This window comes from Ixodes scapularis, unplaced genomic scaffold (genome assembly GCF_016920785.2).
Source record: "Ixodes scapularis isolate PalLabHiFi unplaced genomic scaffold, ASM1692078v2 PGA_scaffold12__126_contigs__length_90152505, whole genome shotgun sequence".
Classification (NCBI taxonomy): domain Eukaryota; kingdom Metazoa; phylum Arthropoda; class Arachnida; order Ixodida; family Ixodidae; genus Ixodes; species Ixodes scapularis.
Window position 1 is genome coordinate 7,227,780 of NW_024609838.1, and position 19,366 is coordinate 7,247,145.

At 49.5% G+C, this 19,366-nt stretch overlaps 1 protein-coding gene across 6 annotated transcripts in view; it reads left to right on the plus strand.

Annotated features, from left to right (window-relative positions):
* The window catches only part of LOC8041025 (microtubule-associated serine/threonine-protein kinase 3), a 171,899-nt gene that overhangs the window by 130,917 nt on the left and 21,616 nt on the right, over positions 1 to 19,366 (plus strand). For 2 of the 6 annotated variants that reach the window (XM_042289402.1, XM_042289400.1), the window contains 10 exons: positions 8,754 to 8,782; positions 9,603 to 9,679; positions 9,753 to 9,819; positions 11,769 to 11,850; positions 13,639 to 13,841; positions 14,640 to 14,715; positions 14,770 to 14,979; positions 17,142 to 17,240; positions 17,791 to 17,923; positions 19,059 to 19,182. In XM_042289402.1, coding sequence (XP_042145336.1) covers positions 8,754 to 8,782; positions 9,603 to 9,679; positions 9,753 to 9,819; positions 11,769 to 11,850; positions 13,639 to 13,841; positions 14,640 to 14,715; positions 14,770 to 14,979; positions 17,142 to 17,240; positions 17,791 to 17,923; positions 19,059 to 19,182 — 1,100 coding nt within the window. Of the gene's footprint in view, positions 1 to 4,685; positions 6,147 to 8,753; positions 8,783 to 9,602; positions 9,680 to 9,752; positions 9,820 to 11,768; positions 11,851 to 13,638; positions 13,842 to 14,639; positions 14,716 to 14,769; positions 14,980 to 17,141; positions 17,241 to 17,790; positions 17,924 to 19,058; positions 19,183 to 19,366 lie in introns of those variants that run through there. The other 4 variants (XM_042289403.1, XM_042289401.1, XM_029971428.4 and 1 more) reach the window with 3 other exon arrangements.

The window sequence follows — 19,366 nt, forward strand, 5'->3', positions numbered from 1 at the left end:
CAAACGCCGTCTGCTAGCCAAAGTTTAATTGTTTTGTAATGAGCAGCCGATTTTACACGCTCCCCAGCGATACACGCGCCGTCCGAAAAGGTCATGCGGCGTTCGTTGCCATGGTGACGGCGATAAAAGCAGACGGCCTTTATGCTGTGGAAGAACACTGCGGCGCAGGGGTACGAGGTGCGTGTTGAGGCGCTTTTCCCGCATGCTTTTTAATCGGCTGAACGCGAACAAAAAGAGTTCGAAATAAGGACTTAACGCAGAAGACTGATTTTCTCCAGCGCCTCACACTTTGACGAGCCTTACACTAAAAGCGTGTTTTTAAACCAACCCGCGCCTTCTTTTTTTTTTTTTTTTTTTTTTGTAACATGGGTTTAATGTGTCATTCTGACCAAAGTTTTGCTTGTCACTTTTTTTTTTTAATAAACCGCAAAACAAGCTTTTTCTCTCTTTTTTTTTCATTTTATACAGTCATGTTTGTTATAGTAATGAGCCGGGATGATATGAAATTTTCAATATTTTGCATTTGTACTCCTATTTATGTTTGCGATACATGGTACTTGAAACATTGGTGTTTCCTAATAATTAAAGACTGTAGTCAGTAAGTATTGGGCTTTATTTCATGCCATACTATTGCATCTTGAAATGGTTTTGTTTTCAACTTACAGCACTCTGAATAAATTGGCACATCCTTTTGTTTTCATGATCGTGCTTCTTTCGTTGACTATGCTTTCTATTGAAAATCCATGAGAGGAGCCGCCCCGCTACCAGGACAGTTCTCAATAGTCGCCTTTCAGATAAATTGTAGTTGCATTGCTTGCTTTTTATGCTATGAGCTGGATTATATTTAAAGTGTATGTTCGGAAACGGTCCTTGGACGTCACATGGAGATGCTTTTTCGTTGTGGTGTTTTGTATTTAGAAAAACACCTCTGCGCTTATAGCCTGAAGTTTTTCCTGCGCGACCAGCTCCACGATTTACTGCTACGAAACTTGACTTTTCTGGCTCCTAAGTTGCTCCAAAGCTGCTCCCAGACCTGTTACAAAAGCCTGAAGCTTGCTTCCATCCCCGAAACTGTTTCTTAGTTTTAACCTAAGGTATACTTGTATGCCGTTACCCGGGATGCACCCGTAACCGCAGTTGTCACCCTTAACTGCGGTTAAGGGTAAGTATTATCCCGGCGTATTGAAACCGTTATTGCGCTTTGGTGTGTTTCTTAGTTGGCATTTTAAATGCGCGTATTATATCTTCTATGCAGCGACGTTTATATCGCAAACTCTGCATGGTAAGGACAAAGGTGCGACCGCCCGTCTCTAGAACGCGTGTTTCGTAATAATCCGTTTATCAAAATATGTCTGCTTGTTCCGTTACGTAATATTAATCGTATTTTATATATATATATATATATTTTTTTTTTTTTTTTTGGGGGGGGGGGGGGGGGTGGGGGGGGGTTAGATGCGAAGCTTTGAAACGTGCTTTCCCATAGCTGGTTATATCTCTCGCGCGTGTTGCCTTCGCTGCCTGTGAACGAATTTAAACGCCAGGCCGCCGCGCTGTTTATAACAACAGTCCAGCGACCGATAACAACGTCAGTCCAGCGGCGCGTGTTTCGGGCAGGCGAGGAAAGCGCGCGCAAAAACGCGCCGCCATTGACAATGGCAGCTTCGAGAAGCTAACAATGGCCAGGTGAGCATTGCGTGCGGACCGCGACAGACGGAAGTGCGGTTTGTTATCGTGCGAGAGAAGGCCCGCTTCGGCTGCTTTCCTGGCTTTCGGACGCGCGCGCGAGAGCGCCTGGCCCCAGCGACTTTCCGGGTAGCGAACCGTGAACACCCATGTGGAAGGCCCGTGCGTGACGTCATCGTTTGTGGATCCCCGCCTCGAGACACGCTGAAGCTCCACGAGAGCCACCGCGGCAGACGCTTCCGTCTTGGCGTCGCCACGTGTTAGCGTCGCTCTAATTTGGGAGACGCTGCAAGGCGCGCCGGCGGCGTTGCCTGGATCCATCTAGCACCACTGTATGTGCTCCGTAGATGCACGCAGTGGTGCTAGATTCATCCAGTGGTGACGTTTGGGGAGGGGGCGACTCTCCACTCATCCGAAGGAACGAGCCTTTGAGCTTAGGATGGAGCACTGCATGCGGACGCTGCTATCCTTCCGTGGCAATCCAACGCCGTGTCTGGCAGAGCCCGTCTCGACTCTCCCTTCCGCTGCGCTCCATCGTATAGCGAGATGCTTACACACCGGTGCTCCTGACGATCTTGGAGCGAAGAAACCCCCAACCCCCCGCGCCAAGTTTCCGAGAACGCCGACTGTGCCAGGAAAGCCGTTGGCCAAACATTTGCCCGCCGGGCGCTAGCGGGAAAACAAAACATTTATGCAGCGTCGTCCGTCGGCGCCGCCGTCGTCCCCGTGTTTGCTGCGGGCATGCTTCCTGCTTGGCGAGGACACCGAGCTCCACTACAACTTTTAGCTTTACGGGCTCCTAAGATATTTTCCAAATTACCGCTTTTCAGAATAGTTCCCAAGTGATTTTTTTCTTCTTTCTATCCGGGTGTAGGGAGCTGCAATCCTGCCCTTGTCATTAATGTGCACCATTACAGCTTTTTTTTTTTTTTCGCTGTAGTTAGGGTTTTGTCCGGGCGTATACCTAACCCTCCCCCCCACCCTCCTCTCTCTCTCCGCCGTGAACCTAGGGAAGGCGGAGATTTGGACGTAACTTGGGTTACGTTACATACACATGGACATAGTCAATGGAAATTATATTATTATTGCTATTATTGATAGAATTGTTCACGGCTAACATTGGGCACTCAGAAATAATTCTCTTGCCTTTTTGTTTTATTATTTAAGAACACGCACGCATAAAGTCGGGGTCACGCTAAGACAAAAAACAGACTGCAGCAAACAGATTCGAACGCGAGATCCCTGCTTCGAGTGCCGCATGGCAATGACTTCGAGGAGAAACTTTCCACGCGGCATTCGAACCACGGAGATTGCGGTCACTCCTGTGTGCAGTCCGTTTTTTGTATGATGTATGACCAGTGGGGCTGCCGGGGACTGAAAGGTTTACTGGATAGATGAGTGCTAACGGCTGCACCCTTTATAACGGGCGGTAGCTCGCGCCACCTAGCATAGAAACTGAGAACCAAAAGTATGATTCCTCCCTTTCCCTTTGGTAGACGGCTCACGGCCACGTCTATTTCCTGATACTTTGTCCTATATGTCATATTCCTCAATATTCCCGATCTAGCCTGAAATAACAACGAACTCCTCCGTGAATTATCGCATCAATGTTCCTTTCTTATTTGCTGTTTTCGTCTCCTATAATACACAGTTAAAGATGATTTTCCCTGCGTTGCCTCCCAAAAAATATCAACGAGTTTCTAACGTATTCTACAAGAATACACTAGAAATTCAATTCAAACTCATTGATAATATCTGTAAGGGATCTTTCCTCCCTCATTTTTTCACTCGGCTTCTTTTACTTTATTTTTCACGCAGGTAGTCTGATCTGCCCCAGCACTTGACTGTTGGTATTTGGATTCCAGTTTTTGGGGCCGGTTTGTCCATTTAGTGCTCAGACTTTTCACGTATAAATGCTGATATATTTTTCTTGTCCATCGTGTATCCTCCATTGTGTCTAGCCTTTGTTCGAAGTTCAACTTACTGATCGCCTCTCCGACCACGAAAGATGTCCAGCCCAGGTCTCCCTGCAACTCCTTCATTTGGTGTATTCCAATGCGGCCCCAGTGCCGGTCTGCCCACGCTCCTCTGCCAGGTCTCTAAAGTCAACTGGACATATATTTTTTTTTCTTTCCATATTCCCCTAGCAACCTCATGTCTATTTTAATTCCATAGTTCGCCATGCTTCATAATTTCTGCGTTCCTTTTTCCTTTCTTTAGCAATTTTTTTTTCTGTTAACCCTTATATAGTCCATACTCCTAGATATTTATACTTACCTACGTATTTTATTCAAATGTCTGCGAAGAGTTCCCCAGTGTTGCACCCGTTTGCCACTGGTCAGCTATACTTTTCTTAGCGTTTACTCAATGCAGCGCGGGGCATCAAACGACAACACACGCTGTGCTGTAGCGGCTGTGCCCATGCGGGGGAAGGGCAGGGCGGGGGTTCGGCCGAGGTCGTTTTTGAAACGAGCTACAGAGAAAGTGCGGCCCTCTCTGGGAATTCCCTTCTCCACGCCTTCCTTCCTCTGGTTAGGATGATGAAACGGTTATTTTGAAAAGTTCCTCCGAAGGAAACGGAAGATTTCTCGGCAGGCGAGGAACGAGACATTCAAAGAGCAAAGAGAGCAAGAAAAAAGGCACACGGCTGATGCACCACCGAGGAATGGGAAGATGGAGAAACGGCGGCTTCGATTGTTCCCGCTCCTGGAAGAGGGCAGCCATTGACCGGTTTTGTGCGCATGTCTACAAAACGCCGGCTAATACGGTCGTGACGTCACATTCTCCGTGTGTGTGCGTCTGTTTTCTTTTTGGATCAGCTGGAACGAACGCGGTATGAAAAAGCATAAAGCAGCCTCCGGGGGTGGGGAAAAAGAAAACAGAAAAAAAAAGAGGAAAACGACGAGGAAGAGTCAAAACAAAAAGAAAGGGCGTCGTCGCACGTGACTTTCGTTCATTGCTTTCTCCCTCGCTCTTTTTACCCTCCTCTCCCTTTGTGCCTTGTGCAACTACTCTCGTCGCCAGGAGAGTTCCGCAGCAGCGGCACGGACGTCTGCGAAAAAGCTGTCTGCGTGCGGTTTTCTCGGGTGCCCACGGTTCGGACCACGGGCCTACGGGCCTCCGGCGTGACGAGCTGAGCGAGCTCGCGGAGAAACAAGAGAGTAGGAGAGAGCGGCCCACGGTTTGGGACGATGTGCATCACCTTGGACGGCGTTGGTGTGGGTGGAGCGCGGCGGTGGAGTGTCTTCTGGAGTCCGCACTCGTCGCTCCGGATCACGATGACCTAGTGTGGGCGGACGTTGCCTCCGATCTCCTCCACCCTCGTCCATCCCCGGCCTCCGATTTCCGAGCGTCCCCCCCTCCCAGATAAGCGGTCGTTTTCTTCTCAAATTTCGCCTCTTTTTTTTTTTTTTCCCCGACGTTGGATGCAACTACTCGTTGCGGCAGCGCCACTGCGACCATGTTTCTACTGCGCTGTAGTCTTTCCGCCAGCCTCCCCCGCCCGTTCAGAAACTCCCGTCGGCTGGCTCGCTCGGCATACGTGTAAATAAGCTGCGGGCAATCGGGAGGCAAAAAGAGCCGGCAACGAGCGAACCAAAAAAAAAAAAAGAAAAATGACAATCTCGGGTTTCTCTAATGCTCCTCGAGCTATTCTCGTGTCCCTTTTTTTCTCGAGCCCTATCGGAAACGGGTTCCTGGTCGGCCCGTGCTAGCGGCGATCGGTCGAGCGACCTTGCAGATAGCAACATGCTTCCGATGAGGCGGTTCTCGCCTCGATCGATGTTTCTTTATTGCCGCGTCGATGCCGCGGCTGCTGCCGCGTTCGCCGCAGCCGTCGGGCTTCTCTTCGTCGTCTCGCTCGAGTCCGCCTCTCCTCCCCGTGCCGGCTGGAAGACTCTGACAGTGCCGCTTCGTTTCCACGCTGTCTCGCAAAGAAGCTCCGAAGAAGCAGACACCGCGTCCTGTTTTCGTCGATTCGTTAATTTCCCGAGGATCGATCGATAGAGCGGCGCGCTGTTTTGGCGTGTCGTCGGTTGACCGTAGCCTCGCGCCCCCTACGATCCTGCCTTTTCGAGCGTAGCTCGTTTCTACACGCGTCCAAATACTCTATCTGCGCTGCAACGAATGCGAGTTTATTTACCGGGGAACCAGCAGGCGAGCCCGACCGGCGTCTCGACGTCTACGATGCCGGCGACTTTGCGGACACGAGTCGCGTGGTAGACCGCCTGTTTTGCGGCGGACGTCTGGACACATCGGCCATGAACAAGTGGAACAACAACAACTCGCCCCCGATGACCGGTCGTCGCGACGTTGGCGACGCGCTCGCGGGCGACGGTGCGTCGTCCGACGACCCCGAGCTCGGCGTGAGCGGCATCTGCCGCAGCGCGAGCGAATCGTTGCTCAGGAAGCGGAGCCTGACCCTAGCCCTGCCCATCAACCTGTCGTCGGTGCTCCAGCTCAAGGTGAGCGGACCCGCCACAGCGAACCCTACACGGCTCCGGCGGTAAACTCGGGTCTGGGTCGCGCGATCTGCGCACACTTGGCACTGCTGCCAGGTGGGGCGACCCGGTTTTGGGAGACCTCAGCCGCATGCTGCGCATCGAGGCAACCCCGAGCGTTTTTCCGCACGAGAGAATGCAGCGATGCTAACTAGGGTAGGCTGCACTGGGTCTCGCGTTTGTTCGACACACGAGTGTCGGGGCATTCCGGCCATGTGTCACAAGGAGCTTAACGCCAATTAAGCTCCTTGTCCCCAGTCGCAAGGTGTCTAATTTCAGAGATGACGGTCGCCACAGTTTGGGGTGATTTGAACCTTTGTGGTTCTTGTAACGCGTATTGGCTGTGCAAGCTGTCGGATACTGATAGCGGCTTCATTAGATTTGCCATAATTGTAAGCTCAATTCCTGTTTCAATGAGTCCATCCTATCCTGTATCCCAGGCTTGGACAATGTAGAAATGGTGAATCCCACGCACCGTCTCTCTATTTCGATGCTGTGCGTGCTTTGCTTGTCCATCTTTTAATGCGAAAGCATTAACTGTTCCATGGAGTGGAGCCGGCGTTGTCCGTAACCGCAAAAAACGGCAGAGAAATTCCCTCCGCGCCGTAACGGCTCTTCTGCAACGAGGCCAGAGCCTTAACGGCTTTGGCTGCGACGCGGCCCACACGCCTGATAGTTTTAAGGAATTGTAAACATAGAAATAAAACAGCGCAAACGAACACAAGGACGAGTAGAAGAAGGGACACAGACACAGCGCTGAAATGAAATTACAATGCATCACCGACTAGCCCACCTCCAAACATTACTGCAGTTTTAAGGGACGCCACCCCACACCCCTGGCGACGCTTCCATGTGACGCCGCCACAGCAGTGCTCACCCACCGCTACCCAGAGCCCAGCCAGCCTTTGCAAAGGATAGTGGGGTGCACTGCTTGTAGGAGTACACTGTGTATATAAATGTTTTGCATTCCTACATGTAAGCAGTCTTAGCTGTCCTCTTGTATTTTGTTTACCAGTCTCGGATGAATTACGCAAGTTGTCCATCAGTTTTCCCTACTTCTTCCTTTCTTCATAAATTCTCAACAGCTTTTGTTCGAAATTGTGTCTTAGAAGAATCACTCTTGGCACTTTTTCTTGGCACCAATTCAGCTGTTCGGCTGAATTGGTGCAGTGTGACCAGGGTATGGGCTCCTGATCACGATCCTTGGCAGTCCCTGCCTCGCTCTGGTGTGAGGAGAGCTGGTATAGAATCTTACGGAGGGAGGTCGCATTCCTCTTGGGCTAGTTGTTCTCCGTTCAGCGACGGGAATGAGTGCTTCACTGTGCTCCCTTTTAAGCTGGACAAAGGGGAACATTGACTGGATGCCTGGAGAGGGACCCCCTTGCCAGCAATCATCCTTGCTGAGGGAGGGAATCCCTATAGCACATAGGCCCAGCATAGAAATGCTCTCCCACAAGGCTGGCAGAGGGGTGCTTCGGAGAGCTTGCAGGGCCGCCCAGCTAAGCCACTGGGATCTCACTGCTGGGAAAATAATGGACTACCACAGCTCTAGTCTGGCTATATGGAAGTGTTCTTGCATGCTGGTGGTGTAGAAAAGGACCCAGATCTGCTGATTGAGCCATGCTCTTGTTATCTCTGCCCATGTTTGTGCATGGAGCATAACTAGTTTATTCTACTATGCAATGACAGTTGACATTTTGCTAGTAATACACTTATTACATCTATCTTCAGAAATTAAGACTAGCAGCCAGTGGCGTACCAACTTCTTTTTGAGTGGGGAAACCAACCAGCTCCCCCCCCCCCCCCCCACTTCCCTCCGGGGCAGGGGGGCAGTGCCCTTGGTATACCTTGGGCGCCGCCAGCCAGTGCTTGCCCCTGCCCAGTGGCCAGTGGCGGCTGTTTCAGAGGGGGGCAAAAGACATGCCTTGCCCCCCCCCCACTCTGAGAACTAGGAGGGCAATGCCCCCTTGACCCGCTGGTTGGTACACCCATGCTTGCAGGCCCATTAGAATTCTAAATTATGTAATGCTTTAAAGGCATTGCTGTAGTTATTATTGGGGTATTTATGTGCGTCTATGCTTTGGCTGCCTGAAACCATCGTACTAAAACATTTTAAGAGATGCCAAAATATTATTTTGACACTTATACCCACATTTTCAGTGACCCCAAAGGAAGTAACTTTTCTTATGCTCGGCGTCAACCATTTGGTGCTACACTGTCCAGGCTAGCATAGCCTCCACAGTGCTGCAGCCCTGCACTGCTGAGCACGTTGCCTCGTGTTGCGCCTCATTTGCTCATACACTTTGACAGAGTTTGAGCATTGCGGTAGCAACGCTAGCCTTGATAGTATAGCACCGATAAGTTGATGCTAAGTATAGGACCTTAAAAAATTGTATGAGGGTCCTTTTTGCATGTCTTTTGCGATAGCCACTGTTTTCCACATTCTTACTTGGTCAACCAGTTGATCAAATTTTTACTGAAATCTTTCTTCCGTTGTGTTTGTACCTGTCATTATTGTTTGTTTTTATATTGCTGTTTCTAAAAAAAACTTTTTTTTTTCTGTCTTTGCAGAAAGAGTTGAATGTCCCCAGGCGAGGCAGGTGAGTCGGGCTAGTTTGTTCATGTCAAATTATCTCGAGACCTCAATTGATTGATGCTTGATTTACCTCTCCTTCGAAGCACCAAGTCCATGAAGCATTGCCTTCACCCTATCCCTTTTTCTTTTGTGTACTTCCACAGTTAATGGACGAGCTTGAAAGCTTTTTTCGCACTAAAGAGACGCCTGGGAGCCCCTCTACTTTCCACCAAAACTTAGACTAGGCCTTTGTGTGCACTCTTTATTCCAAAGATTATGGTGACAATCCCTTTACTTAGGTGGGAGATTTGAAGCTTGCAGTTGAGGTGAGGTCGCCAAGCTGCCTCAACTAGCCGGTGCTGCTCGCTGTCCACTTGCATATGCTCGTGTCAAGTAGTGCTGTATGCTGAACGAGGAAGCAAAAAGCCTTTTGTTGCTGTCAGGTGATGCGGGACCCACAACAGATTTGCTGGATCTCAGTATGGAATAATATTTTGTGTGGACTTTGGAGTGCAATCTCAGCTGGGTAGGGCCTTTGATTTCTTCTCACTGATTCACTCTCTAATTTATTCCGTTTAATATTACAAACTGGCTGTATGAAGTTTTCTCTTTGTTTATCTTTGCTCGTTTGGTAAACACGATAGTGCAAACATAATGACTCATGAGACATTCAGGCGCTCTACAAGCGGCGCGTCGACTGTCTCCGACGAGAGGCCTTTTGCACTTGTCGGCTTCTTGTGACATTATGTGCCGACGGTGTTTGTTCCCCAGTTTGGAGTCTTGTGTCTGAGAGATGATTGGGTGGGGCAGCTGAAGTGTGCGGGGTCGATTGCTTGCCGTTTCAGTCGGTGCTCCGCGCGCAAGAGCCTCATCTGCAACACGTCGCCCACCCTCCCCCGGTGCCACTCCCCGATTCCCCAGAGTGAGTGCCCCAACACGCGACACCCCTGACACCCCGTGGCTGACCCCAACCGCACGCATCTCTCTCCACACAGGCAGCCCCCTCGACAGCCCCCGGAACATGTCCCCGTGTCAGCACTTTGCATTCGCACCCGTCAAAAAGTGGGTCTTTTTATTACTCTCGCTCTCTCTCTTTCTTTCAAAACATACAGTGAAATACCACATAAACAAATTCCACTTAAACACACTATTGTTGAATTCTTTTTAACAAGACCCCATTGTGCCCAATGCATTTGGTTGAGTGAACTTTCAATTATAGAAACTTTTTCCAGAGGTCCCTCAAAGTTTGTTCGAGTAGTATTTCACTGTAAGTATATTGTAACGACTGCACTCATATCCTTCCTTCAACAAATAATGATGCAGAGCTTGGCTAAGTAAAATCTGCAGCTCTTGATATTTTTACGATTAACCGGGAGGGAACAGTAGAAGTGGTTGAACATGCATGATGCAGAGCAATGGTCTGGTTTGGGGCAAACTGTGCAGTGCTCAGAAGATAGTGCAACATTCACGTGCGGTCTACCTCAAAGACAGCACCAATGAAATGACTGCGTGTCATGAAAGGGCTTTGGTAACTGGAAGAGACTCGAGCATTGGGCTCATTTCTCTTACCGATACATCTGTGGCTTGTGCTTGTGGCGAGGGTGGAGGTGCCCCTAGTTTGATATGCGGGGACGCAGATGCACCGAAGTGTCCGTCACTAGCGTTCGCGCAACGGCAGTGGAGGTCCGTGGAGAGACTCGCGTGCAGAAAAAATTGCGTTGACCGAGCGTGCTGGGACTGGTGTTGTGGTTCAATCTAAGACCGCACGAACGGAGGGGCGACCGCTTGATATTTGAGCCACGCGGGACCATTCGCCGAATTGCACCCCTCAGTCATGCAGCGGAGGTGCTCGAGTGGTTTGTTGGGTTTTCTAGTAATGTCTACCCAAACTCCAAGATTGAGGAAACGGAATTAAAGGGAAAGGTGGATACAATAGAACCATATATAAAATACGGGCTTACGGATCTCCAGGCGGCAGGTTAATGTCCCTGTTAAGGTGCCCGCAACATGACGGAGGCCCATCGTTGCCGCCGTGTAACCGAGATTTCGGTTGCACGTCAAAAGAATCTCGGGTGGTTTCACTTATTCCTCGGTTATTCGCTCTGGTATTCTAGGTGTCCTTTGTTGGTTTGGCACTTGGAGCCCTCTTGTTTTTTTACCGAAACACGAGGGCTCGCCTTGTTCCCAGTCTCGGGTCTATGTCGAGACTATGCCGCGCTCAACCGCTTTAGGACGAACTCGAGCCAGTGAGGTTGTCAGTTCAGGCAAGAAGTACAGGGTGAGCAAAAGCATAACTTTGCACAGGTTCACAATTCCAACTGGGTCGTAACTGCCAGACGTAAACCAATGCGGAGAGCAGATTTCTTCTTTCGTAGGTATTCAAATGCTTGGAACGTGCAGCCTTCTTGGAAGCTAGGGTTCGTGCCCTGTTTTTGGACAGAGAGCGTTCGCAGCAAGCGCTATCTGGGAAAGCATTTGCGCTCTGCCGGCCGTGCGTGCATGGCATTTGCATGACAAATCTTCGACCAGGGGCGGCCTGCCCATTGAGGTCCAACCCTGCAGAACCTGTCGGGACGATAGCACTCTCTGTGCGGAGCTTTATCTCTCCGCCGGAGGCACTCGTCGACGGCCGTCCACTTGTGGGCTTATCGCTTTCTGTCTGCCCAGTTACCCCTTTTCCTTAACTTTGTCTCGGGGACACGCTTTATGGTTTTATCGCATCGAGCGCGCATAGTGCGGAAGCGATACGAACGCAGTTATTTACGGGACTGAGATATAGATCCATTTGTTGTGTGTGCGTGTGTGATTTATGGTTAGAAAGATTCAGTAATAACAAAATCCCTTTTACAAATGGCTTTGCTTGGAAACAACCTCCCTTTGTGCCCTAGGAGTCTGATTTGATTAACTAGGTTATTAGCTACCCCCAAGGTTTGTGAGAAGGGCATTGGGACACAACGAGGGTGTCTGGAGGGATAGTGTCAAGGCTGACTGCACTTGTGGCGTTTGTGCAGGGCGGACGGCCGGCGATGGTCGGTGGCTTCGCTGCCATCTTCCGGCTATGGGACCAACACGCCCGGAAGCTCTAACGTCTCTGTGAGTGTCCTGCATTCTTGCCTTCCCCAACAGTTGTTGCTACACGTCCAAAGCATTTGGGACGGGTCTGCTGCTTAGTTGCGAGGGGAAGATGACCTTGAGCCTCTGTGTGTATGGTCGAGCCTTGCCTGGTGAGGACGACAAACGTCGCAACGCGCTCAACCAGATGAGGTCTTGTTGGCGCGTGCCTGAGTAGGCTCAGTCGACAGCGTATCTGCCGTCCAGACGGTGCGACTGAGTAAAATAGAAACAAACAAAACACAAACAAAGTCTCAAGGCGCACGGGCATGTGCTCATTCCGCTCGTCTGCTCTAACCTTGATGGACACTGGCTTGAGCACCTTGCCAGAGATCTCCGCTTCAATATGTCCAAAAAAGTTATTGCCACCGTTGAGGCAAAAACTAGGGTGAATGACGAGGCAGTGTATTTGCAATGCACGTAGCACAAGCCCCAAGTTCTACATGATGTGGCGCACCCAGTGAAGGGTGGCTCTTTTGCTCACAATGTGCAAAAAAGTGAAAGTGATGGCTACAGCACATTCGTGCAATGATGGCAAAATTGTGTCGTCACATACCTAAGGATGGTGTGTGACAACACCATCTTGTCCACATTGCTCGAAGGTGCTATCGCTTTGGTCAACTCGTTGATGTTGATGTTCAACGATGAGCCGAACGGGGGGCGTACGCAGAGAAACGAGGCGGAGATCTGCGAAAAAGATGGGTGCAAGGCGACAAGTTTTGGCAGAACATATCTTACGCTGAGGGTTTCGTTCAAGTAGTAAAAATGTAATTGTGAAATTGAACGCATTGAAGTTTCTAAAACCCTCAACATTATGCATAGCGACTGGATACTGCCAAAGTGAGATTTCATGTAACACGAGTAATGTTTGAAAACATCTGTCTTGAAGTTATCGTTAGCAGACGACGCTCTCTCGTCGTCGCGCCGTTATCAGTGGGTCGTCGGAGCTCTTCTCTCTTCCCTCTTCACGCAGCGCAGTCAATGGGAACACTCGACTTTTCTCCTCGCACTACGAGGCTAGAGAAAGGTTTTTCTATCTCCGCTGCAACAACAGACAGCAAATGCCGACACCAAAATCCCTGCAAAGTCTCACCAGTAAACCTATCGCTTTAGAACGACTTTAAAAGCAATCTTGTCACCTAATCAGAAGCGTGCAAAATCGGGCCCTCAACAGACTGCCATTAGCCGCATACTATCAAGGAGTCACCTGGTGGCGGTGTTTGCAACCATTGCGAGGAGAGGACTTTATCTGGCATGTGCGATACGCGCATTGTTTGCAGAAATATTTATATGTCTTACACCCTGATGATGGCCAAACAAATGCCATGGCCGGGAGTGTTGATGTGCCCTAGGTTGGCTATTACATTGATGCCAAGAAAACAACATGGGGCTGTTTAATAATACATCTCCAAATATTTTTAATCTCAGTTTTTCTATTAAACAGCCATTGTTAGCCTACCACCAACTGTCTTCCTGATATTCAGCAGCCAGCAAGTTTTACACGAGGTTTATTTTAACCTCGTCTAGTGCCGGCAGTTTTGGCTGCACGGCTCTAGTTGCCAGAAAAACATGGCTTTCTGGCGGCAGCTGCAAATGTTTACGGCGGTCCGTCTAGAAGGGACGTGCGCGGAAGCATTCGCTGTTGCACGGGGGGGGGCTTGTTTCGACGCTTGCCACTGTGCAACAGGAGCGTCAGAGATCCGTGGGCACACTGCCCCAGTAAAGGGATCTCTGACAAGGAGGGCTGTGTCTTTGTTCCCATGGGCCCAGTCCCAGTGCTCCAGCCAGGAGAAGCTGCACCTGCTGGCCTGCCAGCCGGCCCCGGAGGAAGGGCCCCAGCAGCACCACCTGTCCCATCAGTACCAGCCGCACGTGCACATGCGCCACTTCAGTAGCAACGAGAGCAACCCGGGCCTGGAGGAAGAGCACTGCCACACGTCGCCAGTCATCAGGCCTCGCTCGCGCAGCCTTAGGTCGGGATCCCACCCCTCGCTCGTCCCAAGTGCTCTCGCATCTTTCTTCCGAGAAAGGAGCTCAGTGTTAACAGGAACCCTCGATCATATCTCAAAAGAAAACCACCCCCAGCATATCCCGCCTTATAACATGTGCTTCTCCAAAATTGTGACTAACTGGCATGGCCTTTGGGAGAGAAATTAATGTCACGCGCATTATTCGGCAGGATCTTTTCTAGCGTTACGAGACTATTGGGGGTGTGCATTATCAAATGGTGCTACTAAATATGCCATACGACAGGCATGGGACATAACTTGGCATTGGTGCGCATGTAACTCTCTTCCTTTCCTCGTAAGGTTTAACATGCGACATTGGTCATAGGGGTGCATTTCAACGGAGACGCATTCGGTCGCAGTAATGCGCGAAGTCTGGGCAGCAGATTAAGTGCGCCAGCTGAGCGGAGCGTGTCCTCACTGTGGGGCATGTCTGTCTCTGAGGAGAGGCAACTGGGAAAGAAGTGCGGGACACTTGTGGCATGCACACTACAAACATTGAAGCAGTCTGAGAGTGCTGTTGGCCAGTTGCCGACTTAAACGGGAGACACTTGAGCAACAAAACGGGCGCCGTATCCATAGCAGCCGATGCCGGCAGCGCGTCGCTCAGATTTGGTGTGTTCTGAAAAAGCCGCACGGTGCGCCTGTGGTGCGGGCGCCCAGTTTCATCGCTCGTGTGTTCTCTCGCTTTACCGTGAATTGAGTGTGGTCGGCGATCGCCTTTCGTAAAGCAACTTGGGCGACCCCGACTCCGGGCTCTTGCAGTAGCCCGATGCGATCCCCCGGACTGGACAACGAGATCGTTCTCATGAACAGCGTCTACAAGGAGCGCTTCCCCAAGGTGAGTCGTCGGAGTCTCTCCTGCGGGGCGTCTGACCGTGCTCTCCCGTCGCAGGCCACGAAACAGATGGAGGAGCGTCTGGAGCAGTTTGGAGTGGAGCACCGGGAGCTTGATGCGGAGCATGCCTCGGATGCGGTGGCCCGCTTTGCCCACCACCAGATCATTGAGCTGGCCAGGGACTGCCTGGAGAAGTCCCAGGACAAGTTGGTCACCTCGCAGTACTTCTACGAGATGTACGAGAGCCTGGAGAAGCTACTGGCAGAGGTGAGACACGCCTGGCAGTCTGGCTTTGATGCGAGGCCTTGACAGAGCATCAACATAACACGAGGAGAGGGGGTTGTAGGTAATCTGTCAACTTCTTTCTAAGACGAGCTTGACAGACGCCTGAGCCACGACCAGTTTTCAGTATTCCTTATTCAGCGTAAATTAAATTGCCGCATGGTCGCCGTAACTTCATATGGAACCTGCCCGCTTCAGTCAGCTTTAGAGTTTAATGCGATGTGTCAGAAAATCGGATGCCAGGCGACGAGACTTTTCTCTTGGCTTTGGATATTTTTTTATTTATTTTCATTTAATTTACTTACCTCAAAGGCGTGTTTTAAAGACGCAGTACGTGAGGGGGGTTGGCTGTAAACTACATTCATAACAGCATGATCGCAATATATGTAATTAACAAACAAAAAGTTGTGAAATCGGGTTAACACGTTCCACAGGGGGACTCATTTTTAGCTGAACACAAAAGATAGACGAGGAAAATAAAACATAAAACTTTAAACGACTCATGATAGTTAGTAACCACCTGATCTGGCGAGTCATTCGATTCTGTTATCGACAGTATGAAGGGAGAAAATAAAAACAGAATTAGTGTGAGAACAGAATTGCTTAACTTTTCATTAATTATTGGTTCGAGGAGAAATGAAATGGGCAGAATGGCAATAGGTGTTTTTAAAGTATGAGTTATTCTAATACATCGCATCGAAAAACCACATTCGGTTGATTTTGCACCTGTTAAATAATAAAGGAAGACCAAGATAGAATTTTAAAGCAGAGACTACTTTCAGGCAAAAAATTGTTTAATATAAATCCGGCAGCCTTGTTTTACACAGACTAATTTAGTAGTCGAGCAATTTTGATGTGGATGCCATAGATTGCTTGCATATTCGAGTTTAGGTCAAATTATTGTTTCATAAGCCAGTGCTTTAGTTGCTATGGGAGACAGATATAGAAAAAACCTAGTGATTTTAGTGAGCTGTTGATTATGCTGTTAGTGTGTTGCTTCCATCAGAATGTTTCAGAAAAATGAACACCAAGGTATTTGTATAATGGTACTGATTCTAGTTGCTGCGTTAGTAATGAATATTAGAAGAAGGATTTGTTTTAGATTGTGGTAATATTACATTAGCTTACATTTTGTGGGGTTAACGTTCATCTGCAATTCTGAGCACCACGCAGTTAGAGCATCAAGGTCATTTTGAAGGATGTGATGGTCTATGGGACTAGGCATTTTTCAGTGAATGACAGTCGTCTGCTAATAGTTGAATTCTCACGTGTAAAATTTTGGTTAATTGGATTTATCCGAAAAACTCCAAATTCTGAAGTCAGGACGGCGAAATAAAAGGCAAAAACGCGAGATGTTACAAATAAATTTTGTAAGAGCACACGGTCGACGGTCCTGAGGAGAGACCACTTCAGTTTCCTTAGAAATCTCGAACCAGCGACAAAATGGGGTTCACCTCCTAGCTCGTCAAGGTTCGTTTGGGACAACAGTTCTCGGTACCTCTGGGTTACGATGAAAGTCATTGTTTAGGTTTCTAGTTTAGTCCATACCATTTGTGTTCTTGTTAGAGGAAGGAGGGGTATTGTTCTATAACAGCGATAGCTATGAAAGGAGTGGCAGCTGAAGCTTCCATGTTTTCCAGCGACTATGGGAAGGGGCCTATAATTATTTCAAAGTATCGGCTGTTACTGAGCAATGCTTCGTCGCAATATTTGTCGTGGGATAGTTATTATTGTGAATGGCAAAACGCCAATGCCAAATGAAGCTGCAGAAATATACTACACGATACAGGCGAGTTCCGATGAATTTAGGGTACATTTGTGTCCAGAATCTTTTTTAAAATTTTTGTTAAGATTTTTTTTAATTGAAAATTCAGTAAAATCTACTTCCATTTCGTGTCATTGAACACCTCCCTGACCTGTAGCTTTTATCTGAGAACGAGTAAAGATGTAGAGTATGAGCGATTGCAGGGTGACAAAAGGGGGTTCAGGATGTTGAGCTTGGTGTCTGCCATGTTGGTAATGGCCCATTTTGTTGGGTCGAGCTCGGAGTGAGGCAGTGTGAAAAAAACAAGCATTTCGTGTGGGATACTGAGGTTGAGCAGGCATGTTGGTGGTTACTCAAGGAGTGTTTGTTCTGGCGGTTGCAGTGCCAGGAGAAGTCCCCGGGTGCTGCTCAGCACCTGAGGAAGCTGGTGCGGAAGCTGCTGCTCATTGTGTCCCGCCCGGCCCGTCTGCTCGAGTGCCTCGTGAGTCGTGTCTCCCGCTGCTCCTCTGTAGCTGCCCGCGAACGTTGAGGGAAAACGTGTGCGGTGTCTTCGCTATTGGCTACGGTGCGTGTCTGCCTGGAGGCGACCCTTTGTGCAGGTCACCGAGCTTAATCTACCTTTCAGGGGTCTAATGCCCTGCTTCGAGCAAGCTCTAAGTTGGCCACAGTTCGCTAGTACCTCGAGCAAAGTCAGACCGATTTCACAGATTATTTCACACTGGCCTTTGACTAGATTCCAAGATATAAGAGCACAATCTTTTCATTTTTAGAAAAAGACTGAGGGGTACAAAAGAGAAGTGTCAGATATTTCTAGCATAGTGAGTGCTCACCCTTTTATGCAATTGTATTATATTATGCTTTCTGTCCTTTGTGTATGTTTTTGTATGTGCGAGGCTTTGCTTATAGTGCAGCTGGTTGACTCGAAGTGATGGGACCTGTGGCTACGGTGACAGATGCCTGAAAAGCGGACTACGGAGGCTTGACTTCCTAAAGTGGCAGTGCCCCTGAGAACGTGCTTGGCTTTGCTGCAGGAATTTGACCCGGAGGAGTTTTACCACCTGCTGGAGGCGGCAGAGGGCCAGGCCAAGGTGGTGCAGGGAGTCTCGACGGACATCCCCCAGTACATCATCGGCAAGTTGGGCCTCAACAGGGACCCCTTTGCAGGTAAAGGCAGCGCTTTGCCTCCAGAGCTAACATGGGTGTGAATGGCGGGTGTAGAGACGCAGAATGCCAACAAAGGATGGCTCTTTTCTTGACTTTGTAACCTTTTGGCCAGCCTTTCGTGACTTCCCCACAATCTGGCTCCAAGTATAATGCCTTCTGTCGTTTTTGTCTCCCGTGCATGTGTTTTGATTCTTTGTGCTCGTGTTTCTACTGTCTTTCATTCTTGTCCCTGGAACGTCTTTTTCGTCTCTTGAGGAAGAGAAAAGATGGCACCTTTTTTTTACCCACAACGAGCAAAAATATAAGTGATACCTGTAGCACGTTCGCGCAACGCGGGCAAAATGATGTTGTCATATACCTGAGAACGGAGGTGCGAAGTGGTTAATGCACATTGGCGTCGTGGATCATGGATGCCACTGACAACTGCCACAAGTGTTCGGTGATTGGTGAAGTAAGCTGGCAAGGCGAGGCACTGGAGGCACGTGTCAATATTCTTCGTAAGCATGAGGTCCGCAGTGGTGACGGACACCACACTGAGGTTCAATTTCGTTGCGACGATGCAGTGGAACCACTCGTTCTTGCGGCTCCAAAGTCGACATTGAAGTTCCCAGTTACGATGAGTGGGAAGTTCTTGGGCACAGAGCCCGGAATCGGCGAAGCATGAAATCGGTGAAACGTCTGCTGCGAGTTGGCCACGTCGAAGCTGTTCACCCACGGGGGGCCGCAGAAACCAGCTGTTCCCTCCGCGCTCGCTCCTGGGACAGAGTATGAGCTTGGCACGGTAGCACCATTAGAAAGACTGCAGCATTGACGATGCAAGCGAAGGCGTAGGTTTTCCCAGTGTAGTTGAGCGGTTAAGGGGGGGTGTAATGTTAACGTTCAGCGATGTGCGTTGAGGGGTCCGCATAATCTTCCCTCTTTGCGCAGCCAATGGGAACTCCCGACTTCTCTCTCCTTTCACCACGAGGGGAGAGAAGAGTTTTTAATTTCCACTTTGACGACAGACAGCAACTAATGCTGACACCAAAATCCCTGCATATTGTCACTTGTAAAGCTGTCACTATAAAATATAGAAGCTCATTGAGTTCTTGCGGTGGTTTGAGGGAAAGGACGGCACTCCTTCTCGTTCGTCTAGACCTGGCGGCAGAGGAGACGGCGGAGCAGCTAGACTCTGTGCCAGAGGAGAAGAAAGCCCCGGCCAAGACGCCGTGCGAAGACGACTTTGAGACCATCAAGCTCATCAGCAACGGGGCGTACGGGTGAGTGCACAACTGCACGCACATTACTGTTGGCACCTGTTGTCTCAATTGTCAGAGTTTTCCGCATTAGTGCCGCTTCGATGTCTAGGGAACACTTTGTACTCTGGTGATTTCTATTCAGCGGCTATGCTATCGGATACGAAGCATGGAGTTGCGTGCACTTGCGAGCAGGTCAGGGTTTTTA